The following is a 12,078-nucleotide window of genomic DNA, read 5'->3' as shown; positions in this document are numbered from 1 at the left end:
TACCATACACACTAGTCTTTCTTATATTGCGCCTTGGACATTTTTCCATATTGTCTTTCTTACTGGGAGTTTTTTTGGGGGAATTGCCTCCCCACACATCCCTATTGGAAGCATTCTCTACATTTATAAAACAGAGGGCATGTAGAAAAGTGAGTGTGACTTCAGCTTCATCAGGAAGTTGGAAAATATTCCCTATTTGGTAAAACATATGTACACAAGTCATTCTGCACATACATATGATATTTGCATTGTTACTATTAATAAAAATTCTGATAGAACAGACTGCAGTGGAAGAGTGCCCGGGTGGCACTGAAAATACTAGACTTTTTACATCTAATTCCTTATCCAACAAGATGAGCATAGCAGAGTTTATACTGATGGAAAATACGTCCTGTTTCTGTATAATATATCCCTATAAGACGTTGTTGTTGTTGTTCTGCCGTCCAATGTTTAGATATGAAAGATCGGACACCAGTCGCTGCATCAAGTCCTGCCGGCCAAACGACTTAAACTGCATGAGCGATCCTGTCCACACAATATCAAACACAGTCATCTCTCTGCCCACCTTCCGGGAATTCAATCGGCCAGAAGGTATGCTTTGTGAATACAGTAAAATAAAGATTGATTCTATGGGGGAATCCAATTAGCCACAATGTTCCACCGAACATCACGGCTGTTTTCTTTTCCAGGCATTATGGTACCCCAACATTGTGGATTTCTCTATAGAGGTTCAAAGATAAATCTGCAATGTTACATTGCTGTAGAGGGCCCCTGCAACCACTGCGGAGGCACTCCACGGACAATTGAATTCCCCCCTACCCCCATACGTGTGTTAATTATATATATATATATATATATATATATATATATATATATATATATATATATATATATATATATATACAAGTTAACCCGTGCATGATACTCATGCATTCTAGTCAAATCAAGCTACTTAAGGTGTTAAAAAGGTTCTTGTCATGCATTTGGGCCTATCCCAGACCTCCTCAGGGGAAGAGCGTTACTTTCCGACGCAAGCGCCCTTTTTTAACGTGGTTTTGTCCACATGTCACCACCTCATCATTTTTCTCCATCACCTCATCCTTCATCTTCATCGCCACATCCTTCATCAAGGTACTTAAGGTGTTAAAAACTCCCCACTGTCACCCCCGGCAACCACCAACCACTCCCAACTGTCACTTCTCCTTCAAGAAATATATACCGGTAGGTCAGTGTATAACTCTGCCCAGCAGGTGGCGCTGCAGCTTGGTTTTTTTTTTTCACACACGCCACTAGGCATTTATATAGTAGATAAATCATAGTTTGAAGTCAAATGTATCAATTCATATTGTGCAGCTGCTAATTAGTGTCAGGTATCAGTGCAGTGGTGGAGTAACACTTAGCTGCCTTGGCGATATACCACTTAGATTGGTTTAATACAATTTTAGGCCAGGAATTGCTACATTATGGATATCTGACAAGAAAGCTCTGTTTTAATGAAGATAGGTTAAAAGATGTTCAATTGAGAGAGACAAACTACGGTCTGTGAATTTTTACATGGTGCCAGCAGTGGGATTGCCTAAACAGTCTCTCAATAGCTGGGGTTCCAGTATAATGGACAGGAGTCACCAAAGCACGCACTACAGAAATTGTAGGTACAAATATTACAATGAAGTCGCCCAAAAACAAACATGTCATAAATGAGCAAACAGGGACATTTTGTTCCATTTTTCTCCTGGTTTTGGGTAACATTATGCTCCCTTTGTCACACATTATGCACCAAATCCCCCCTCCCTATGCCACATATTGTATGGGTGAGAAAGGAAGGGGGTTCATTGTTACTAGGGGAGAACATGGAACATAAGATCTCCCAACATTCTCTCATTGTCATGTGTATCCGGACAGTCAGAATAGGCCCCTCGCCCTATGCCAGCTAACAAATAATGTAAAAATCCAGAGGGTGGGCAATGCTCTTGTTTCTCCTATTATAAATTGTCACTAAAAATATTGTGTACTAATAGTGGTGAAAAGAAAATATCTTTGCATGTAAAGCTGGACACAGGCACATAAATATATTGCATACCTCTGTACACTTATAGATATTTTCTACAACAAGAATAAGGTTTTGATAAAATAAAACAACCAAGACTGATAAGATGTTGTGGTGAGAGGATCAAAGTAATAGGCAGATGTATATTCGGGAACTACCACCATGCAAGGTTTGTAGCGCTTAAGAGGTCCATAGTCACCACACACTCTTCAACAGTGGTAGTTCTTAGTGCCTGCACCCGCTAGTATCTCTGAGCATGCGCAGTGAAGACCAAAGGGGGCATAATTGCACAAGAGAAGGCCCTCGCTCATGCTCACCAGAGCAAAGCTGGAGGTGCGGAAAGACATATCGCATCTCCGGCGCCCTTCCAAATTTTTCTATGGGGATCATCAATGTAGGATTCCCGAACTACAGTAATCAACAACCTATCATGCCATTCCCTGGTTCTACATTATTAGATCACTTGTAATAGTTTGATCTTGTCTCTCCTGCCCTGACGTCCCGTCCCCCCCAGTACCTCTCTCAGCTCCCCAATATTACATCACTCATTTTCCATGACACTGACTCATTATTCATGACTGTAACATTCACAATTGTTACACAGAATGCATGTGCCCCCAAACCCACTCTCCCATCACTATTCCTACTAAGTGCCACCATAAGAATTTGTGCAAGCAGATACTTGACAAAATATTAACATAATCAACCTATAAGATGCATTATTTGGTGTTTTTTTCCACGCAGAAATTATCTTCCTCCGTGCGATAACTCCGGCATATTCACCAGGCCCTCAACCTGACATTATATTTCATATAACTGAGGGAAATCTGAGAGAATCCTTTGACATCCAGAAACGTTATGTGGATGGAATGATAGTTGGTAAGTTCTGTTTTTACACTTACTGTCCTGTCATTATTGTAGTGAACCCCTGGTATGTCTGGACATGACCCCAATCTGCTATGGTTGGGTCCCCTTTGTCAATATGATAACATACTTCAAATGTCCTTGAACTGATGTCCTGGCTGAGCAATGTGATTAGTAGACTTCTCCTAGAGCAGGAGATATATATTATAGAGCAATTATGGAGCACACCTGAGGAACATTACAAAACAACTTGGTATTACTTCAGTGCTTCTTGATGGGCTGTCCAGCGTACCTCATGTACACCCTTCTCTTCCTAACAAGCAGCCTCCTACAAAGTAGTATTGTACCTTGATGTGCAGAGGGAAGAAAAGTTTAGGAGGTGCACTGTGTAAACATCCAACCTTCTTCTCTTTTAATACCTTTCCTCTCAATTGAATACATTGTTCCACATTTCTTCTAAAATACTGCAGTCTTTCTCATCGATTGCCTCTTTATAGAAATCATTTAATTTATGGAAAAGCATTTCGGCCACACAGAATATTACCATTTTGGTGAAGGGTGGCTCAGTGGTTAGCACTTCTGCCTCACAACACTGAGGTCATGAGTTTGATTCCCAACCACAGCCTTATCTGTGTGCAGTTTGTATGTTCTCCAGTGTTTGAGTGGGTTTCCTCCGGGTGCTCCGGTTTCCTCCCACACTCCAAAAACATACTGGTAGGTTAATCGGCTGCTGACAAAATTAACCTTAGTCTGTATGTGTATGTCTTAGGGAATTTAGACTGTAAGCTCCACTGTGGCAGGGACTGATGTGAGTGACAAAGAGTCTCTCTGTACAGCGCTGCATACTTGGTGGTGCTACTGTATATAAATAAATGGTGATGATAATGATGATCATGATGATAAGGCAAAGATGGAACCAACTGGGAGGAAAGTCATTGGAGGGCTCATTAGAACTCGGAATAAAGAGAAGAAGGCAGGATGGATTTTGGAAAAGGAATAACAATTACCAGCTATGGAGACTGGCAGCTCTAGTGTTATAGCACGCCAATAAGTAACACCCGGGACCTCAAGTAGAGCTGGATGCATTTTAGGTAAACAACGCACTCGTGGTTACAGGGGTATACCCCTCACAAATACAGGGGTATACTGAGCTGCACGAATCTCAATGGAAACATCTATTTTTTGGAGGTGTTACCAGTTAAAGACTCAGTTTTGTTATGCAGAACCATGCAATGCAATAAGAAAACGTACAAAGGCACCCGTGTGACATCAAGAATCACCTGTCACTTTTTAAATTCTTAGGGGTATATTTACTAAACTGCATGTTTGAATAGGTGGAGATGTTGGCTATAGCAACCAATCAGATTCTAGCTGTCATTTTGTATAATGTACTAAATAAATAACTAGAATCTGATTGGTTGCTATAGGCAACATCTTCACTTTTCAAACCCGAAGTTTAGTAAATATACCCCTTAGAACTGATGTGTTCTGATGTGATTAGGAAAATGTGTGTATTACAACTGTAGATTATTACCAATGTACTACCAATTTTAGAAATCACTTTCTGCGACCTGTATAAAATCATTGGGCCTGTGGTCCCGTGCCTTTATATGGTTGTGGAATTCCTTGGTGTCTTCTAATATACTTATAATTTACAGTACATTATCTCATATATTATGACAGCTAGTAAAAACCTTCTTAATATGCTCCTAGACCTTTGCCCTCCACCATTCTCCCGCAGTAACTGTTATTACCCCCAGAGAAGCCCACACAAGGGGACGTATCTGTCTTCACAGAGGCCTGATGGTAGAAATACAAATGGCTGCAGCTGACCTAATGGTTTCCGCTGGGTAAAGTGAATGTTTTGGCTACACAGAGGATGAACAAATGGGCTTTCTTCTCAGCAAAGGCAACCTTTCTGCCTTTCAAGTGTAACAAGCGCTGACAGCTGAATGTTACTAAACATCTCAGATTATCACCACCATGAATGGTGGCATCAAGCATGCACTCTCATAGCTTCATTTCAGTACTTTCCCCCATAATCCTCTGCTGCAGTGCAGCTAGTTCATGTCATATGGTGCTTCAAATAATCGTACCATAAAAAGCGGCATGCATTTAAGAGTTCTTGAATGGATCTAACAGTTGTTGCTGATAGCTTACCTTTAGGCTTTAGCTGTTGGTTTTATTTGTGAAGTATTATTATTTTACTTTGCAGTATGGAGTTGGTTTTCCCTTAAAGATGACTATGCAGTCAAGTTTAGGAGCAAAGTGCAATATAATTATAATATAATCCCCATTGTTTTTATCATTATGTTCCTTCTTAAGTATTTCTAGTTAACTACTATTAATTAAATAAATATATCTACTTTCCTATAAGTGAATATTATATTTAAAAATTGCATATAAAAATAGGTGGAGGGGTCATACATGAAAACTGGTGGGCGGGTAGTTATGCAAAATATTAGCGTAAACCACAGCAACCAATCAGATTCTGTTATCAGTTCCTATACTGTTTACAAAATGAAAGCAAACGTCTGATTGTTCTAGTTACTTGTGCACCATTTTTCAATTAATTGTCCCTCAGCAGAGTTGTAATTACCACCGTGGCGGCCTCTGCGGCTATTATGAAGACTGGCGGTGAAGGTGGGCCGACGGTGCTTGTTGATCTGTTCTAAGGCCCATGTTCTCTTCTTCCGAGCATAGACGGGGGTGGGCACATGAGCATAGAGCCAAATGGAGCTCCACCACGCATAAGTCCACCCCAGCGAATGCTCAGAAGAGCTGAGACCTTCGGAAATGTGCGTAAATACACAATGCCAGACCCTCCTCCCCCAAAAAATATAATGCTATAGGGTCACAGGTAGTTACGCTCTTGTCTCACATTGGAAATCAAAGTGCATGCTTTTTCCAATGACCCTATACCCACTAGAATTTGCCCTTACTGTTGCAGGTGTTTGAGTTTTTCTGGTGCTGCCTACTCTATTTACTTGCATGCTTGGGGTCAATAGAGGACAGACGGCACATGCAATCCCTTGTTTACCACCACATGTCAGACGCATGTGAAATGTGGTGTCGTTGCTGTTTAACACAGCGCCGGTTGGTAATCAGTCTAAGAGTGGGGGATGTTCAGTGTTGTATGCTGTGGAATCTGGTTGTCACAACCAATCAGATGCTGACCTCTATGGCATTGAATGACACCCTTCTTTGAAACATCTGGACAATCTCTCATCATCATCATCATCTATTTATTTATATAGCGCCACTAATTCCGCAGCACTGTACAGAGAACTCATTCACATCAGTCCCTGTCATATTGGAGCTCACACATACACACATACACACACACACACAGACCGGGAGAGACTAAGGGCAATTTGACAGCAGCCAATTAACTTACCAGTATGTTTTTGGAGTGTGGGAGGAAACCGGAGCACTCGGAAGAAACCCACACAAACACGGGGAGAACATAGAAACTCCACACAGATAAAGCCATAATCGGGGATCGAACTTATGAACCCAGTGCTGTGAGGCAGAAGTGCTAACCACTTAGCCACTGTGCTGCCTATAATCTCTCACAAAGACAGCAACTGGAATTTACCTTAGTCACAAAATAAAACCTCTTGGCGGCATTTGTAAACAGCAATGCTGGGTCTTGATGCAACCTGCAATAATAATTTTAACTAAAAGCTGTATCCACCTTCAGTTGAATTTAATTTATAGACTTGTAAGCGCACACCCTCCTGACACCAAATCCATTGTGTCTTCTTTCAAACTTCCTTCTATGTTTTTAAGTCATCTATTTATATGAAGTGTTTTGTTTTTTTAAAGGCATACAACAAAAAGCTTCTTTCTACACAATGCTGGGAGCACAGCATTTTTGCTGTATACAGGGGGAAGGAGAATAAACAACTTTCTCTGATGACATAATACCTGGATATCAAATATGCCCGAAAGACAGAGCAGTGCATTTAGTAAAAATTGCAGAAGGCCTTGAACAAGCCATAAATTAAAGTCACCTGACGGTAGACCATCCCTTCATGTAATTCCAAAACTGTGAAAGCTCTCAGCCATATCTACAGCTCCACCCTATATGATTAGGAAGTGAGGAGTGGAAGAGAAAACCGCCTCACCCACAATGCACTTTAGCAATGGGAAAGATTTCAAACTATTATGTCAATACAAGTTGCTGTGTTGCAATGGGGGTGTCACGGCATTGAAACTAGGGATTTATCTTGCTGGACCCCCCTTATTGTCCAAACTGTGGTTTACATTGCTTGGATTGTTTTGGGTTAGCCATGTGTGTATTGTGTGTATTTATGTTAGGTCCATTGTACAGTTCTTAATGTTACCACATGGGGTTACACACACTGCTACTATTGTGTACATATGCCATTTGTTTGTATACTGTTAGTTGTGTAATATGCCTCCTAGCCGTGCATCTATATGCCAGAAACAGGCGTCCAACTGAGTGGAATCCTGCTATAGCAGACGTGCTAAAGCCACACCAAAGGGTGCCTGCTAGTGAGGTGAGGACTGGGGGAGGTACATGGGCAGCCCCTGGTAAGTAGAACCCCTATCCCAGGTGGGGGTGTGGGCTAAGGGAATATCTATCTGAAGACACACAACAGCTGGAGAGAGGTGTTTTAAAAGGTGCAGTGGAGTGCTGACTACTCCTGTCCAGGCCCGGCGCTCCCATTAGGCAAGGTTAGGCACTTGCCTAGGGCGCCGGGCTCTGGAGGGCGCCACAGTATTCTAAAATACTTTAAAACTGTGCAGCGACCGCTGACCATACCTGTCACGGCCGCCGCACAGCATTCAGATGGACGGGGAGGGGGGGAAGAGGCTATTTTGTCACCACCGCCGCCTCTCTGCTCCGTCTCCTCCCCTCCACTTACTAGTGTCAGTGAGTGGAGGGGAGGAGACGGAGCAGAGAGGTGGCGGTGGTGAGATAAGGTAAGGAGAGGAGGGCGGCGATTTTTGCGGGGGGCGGGCGGCAATTTTTGCGGGGGGGCGCCGCTTTTTTAAAAATGTCTAGGGCGCCGTGGACCCTAGCACCGGCCCTGCTCCTGTCAAACTGGTCTAGAATCATGCCTGTGTAGACATCAGTATCTCCCCGGGCTATGCTTTCTATATGGACCTGCAAAAAGCAGACGGACATTTAGCTCAATCACTGCTATGTGGGTAGAGGAGTGAGGAGTGTGGCTCAGCAGCCAGGATTGTACATCAGAGTGACTGAGACAAGGATGCTGGTTGGATATAGGAGTGTGTAATTTGCAGTGTGGTGAACCCTCTGGTATTGTTGCATATTCACTATTATTTTGTGTTTTTATATATAATAAAACGGTGTGTCTTTCACCCATTATTTGCCTAGTGCGAGAGAGATTTATTTAACCCATGTCAAGATACCAGGAAGGCCAGGGGCTTCACAAAAGGCTGACCTACAGGCAAACCATTCGCTTGATAGAGCGAACAAGACTAAACATTACCCCAGTATCCTCACCTACTCTCCAGGAATGTTCAGGAGACTTACAGATTACTGGAAGGCCTGTTGGAGCAAGCTAAGCTCACGGAAGGGCGGATACGTGGCATATAACACTAATCATGTTATCAAACGCCTTGTCCCGCCCACTTGATCACACGAATAACATCATCAAGTTACTTATTTTTGTACCTGTCCTCCACATCTCCTGGGGGGCAGATATAAGAAGTAGAGATGTGTGATTTTATAGGAATGTTTTCCATAAATGACAGCAGGACATAGCTAAATAGTGAAACCAGCCTGGACTCTGCCTAGTGGACTCTCCTATATCTAATTGCAGCTTATTAGCGACCTGTAAGGTAAATAGACGTTAATCAAACAGTGCCTGGAAAGCTGCAAAGGAGGCTTTTCCACAGAGCTGAGACTCCTTTGGAAGGGGAGCCAGATGTTTGATTCCAAAAGCATTAATGCCAGACATTGTTAAACCTATTTAAGATTGAATGATTCCAGATAGCTGCGTTTTTGTCAGTTTAAAGAACTTTGGGTTTGCCTGAGGGCCAAAAGCAGGCGAATTCTGCAGCCATTTTACACATGCCAAAACCCCAAAGATTCGTATACGCCCTCTGAGGTTAGCGCTACTCCTTATTCAGATCGTAATGCTTGTAATGGACCCAAACCTCACTCAGATTTAAGCTACTTTTTTTTTTCTTTAAAACAAACTCCTGCACGTTGAATGTGTTGCCTATGAACTTAGGGATGTCTGCATGGGGTTTGGCCTAAACCTTAAAATTCATTGAGGTTTTCTTTAAGTTGTGTTATATATACAAGAAAAATACCCACGCATTATTAGCAGCATGTAAATATGCACGGACGGCTGACACTGTGAATTAGCAGACTGGGAAGTGCCAATGTGATTAAAGTGAAAGCTGTATTCTGTGGTTGCGTGATCACTGATGGAAGGACTCTGTAATCGTATAGCTCAGTCTGAAACAACCTCTGGCATTCTACCTGTTGTGGAGCAATAAGTTGTAACACACCTTGCCAATCATCTTTAAGACCTATGAATAATTATAAATAAACCCTTATAAAGATTCCAAATGAATCGTAAAAGTGTGAGGTTATTTATTGGAAAATTGTGACCATTAGTGCATGTAGGTTTGTTTCCTTACATTATATCAACTTGTGTAGTCCAGAACGTCAGAATTCCTTAGTCCTCTTAGCTTCATGTATTAGTGACTTGCATACTGTTAGTTGACAAGCCTATCTAGAGATTTGTAGAGCATTGTTCCGACTACCCACTGACCCTTATACAGGGTTTTCCAGAAAAGCAGGAGTAGTATAAAAATATATAGATGAAATAAAGTAAAATACTTTTTTATATGTTGTTAGATGCCTATACTCTATATAAAAAAACACCACTTGTAACCCCAACTCAGCATCATCAACTCACAAACTGTATGCAAATTCTCAAAAGTAGGTGTGGATTCACCTTACTATCAAAATAATACCACTTTATCAAAACTGTCTTTACCTATTGGTTCATCATCATCATTTATTTATATAGCGCTAACATATTCCGTAGCGCTTTACAATTGGGGACAAACATAATAAACTAATAAACAAACTGGGTAAAACAGACAAAGAGCTGAGAAGGCCCTGCTCGCAGGCTTACAATCTATTGGACAAAATTGGGATTGTCTGGTTAAAAATTGGTCTGTTATGGAACGGTAGTTACTACCTTACTTTGGAACCCCTTGGGTAGTTAAACATTTTTTATCTCAATAACGGCTGTTCCTCTCTACTCAGGTGTTGTCCGACAAATGAAGCCTATTGTGGGCCCGTCCTACACCATCCTGAAGCTGGAGATGAACTACGTGCTGGGCGGAGTGGTGTCTCACCGAAACATCGTCAATGTCCACATTTTTGTTTCAGAATTCTGGTTTTAAGTAATGCGATATACCAAAATCTTGCATCGTCACCAGTCCTATCACTTTGATCTGTCAAATTTACTAAAGCCTAATTTTCTCAATGGTAAGATCGAAATATCCGTCCAGGGTTGCCCTACTGTCGGCCCATGGGCTGGATATGGCCATCAAAGGGTTTCTTCTGGCCCTCAGTTTATCTATAGAGGCCTGATTGTATACCATCATTATTTTAATAGGATATGGTCCATGGACATGTATTTATAAAATATGTTTTGCCCTTTGCAATGAAATATGAAACCTCCCTGCTTTAGACAGAGAAGGGAGATAATGGGTTTACTATATAGAATAATGCACTTCTTACTGTAGATTATACGGATGTTTGAAGTCATAGTGCTGTAATCATATAAAAGCACCAAACTGTTATCTACATGGGAACATATATTGAGATCAACCATGCATTATATAAATCCATTAAGACATATTTATTATGCTGTGCAAGCTGATGCAATCCATTTCAGCCAATCAAATATTATCTTAGATTAGTGTGGTGCAATTAGTTATAGAAGCTAACGCTTCGTTGGATTATATGGCTTGCTACACTGTTGGCTCCGTGATATTAAAAAAAACAAGTTGATGACATTTTTCATTAGCTATCTACAAATATGATGTGTCTTAAAAAAAAAAACATTTGTAGTGAGTGATCATCAGTCCATGCACTAATTTCACTAACAGATACTATTTTATGATTAACGGTTGTTGGATTGTTTTGTTTTTTACCTTTGTTGGAGAAAAATTTCATTTTTTTTTGTGGTTTATTTTAACTCCTCTGAGTTTTCAGTAATATCTGACAGCCGCCACATGGTCATTCAGAGATAATATCATGTCATGTATTTAATAAATGGTATGCAGCACCAGGCTAATTTTTACATCAGCCCATTGACCGGCAACATATTAAAGAACAAGTGGCCTCGGGATCATTGATCACAGTTGTCATCGCATCAGCCAATAGATGCAGTGACTATAGCGATCAATGACGCTGAAGCTACTTGTATTTTAATATCGGAATATATGCTTCCATTGTGGGGTCGATTTACCCCTTGTGAATGGACTTTTGCCTAAAAAATACACAAGTAGCTTATGAGTCCAAAAAAAAATATTTTGAATGTCATATTTTTGTAAATGTAATAAAGTAAATATAATTGAACTCTGCATTTTATTGTATTAAAGAACATGAATATAACATAAAATCCGACGGCGTTACCTTGCTTCAGGCAACTTTATAAGAAGTATAGTAGATAGCGTTTCACATGAAGCACGTTGTCCGTTCTACACCACACACGCTCACCTATCCACAGTGGAGAGCAGCCATTTACCACAACCGATACTCGGCAAAGTGTTGGTTGGATACTTAGGGCCTGATATAAATATGTATCTGTACATTTATGCAGCTCTATTTTCAGAATGTAGAGGGATCTAGTGCAGGAATGCAGCAGTCATCATCATCAGTGGAAACTGGCACTAGGTCTATGGGACCTACAAGGGTACAGATACCCCCTTCATCTGCACAGTACATGCCCCCTCCCTCGCCACAGTAAATACCCCTTTCCTCGCCAATGTGCATGGAACAGCAGCACGGTGGCTCAGTGGTTAGCACTTCTGCCTCACAGCACTGGGGTCATGAGTCCAATTCCCGACCATGACCTTATCTGTGAGGAGTTTGTATGTTCTCCCTGTGTTTGCGTGGGTTTCCTCCAGGTGCTCTG

General features: G+C 41.4%; 1 protein-coding gene across 1 annotated transcript in view; it reads left to right on the top strand.

The window, feature by feature from the left end:
* The window catches only part of FBLN1 (fibulin 1), a 77,432-nt gene extending 65,913 nt beyond the window's left edge, over positions 1-11,519 (top strand). The window contains exons 15-17 of the mRNA XM_075210345.1: positions 455-591; positions 2,792-2,926; positions 10,197-11,519. Of these exons, the coding sequence (XP_075066446.1) occupies positions 455-591; positions 2,792-2,926; positions 10,197-10,336 (412 nt within the window). The 3' untranslated portion in view covers positions 10,337-11,519. The remainder of the gene's footprint in view (positions 1-454; positions 592-2,791; positions 2,927-10,196) is intronic.
* Positions 11,520-12,078: the final 559 nt, after the last annotated feature.

This window comes from Mixophyes fleayi, chromosome 4, assembly GCF_038048845.1.
Source record: "Mixophyes fleayi isolate aMixFle1 chromosome 4, aMixFle1.hap1, whole genome shotgun sequence".
NCBI lineage: Eukaryota > Metazoa > Chordata > Amphibia > Anura > Limnodynastidae > Mixophyes > Mixophyes fleayi.
The sequence above is the reverse complement of the archived record's forward strand: the minus strand, read 5'-3'. Positions and strand labels throughout refer to the sequence as shown.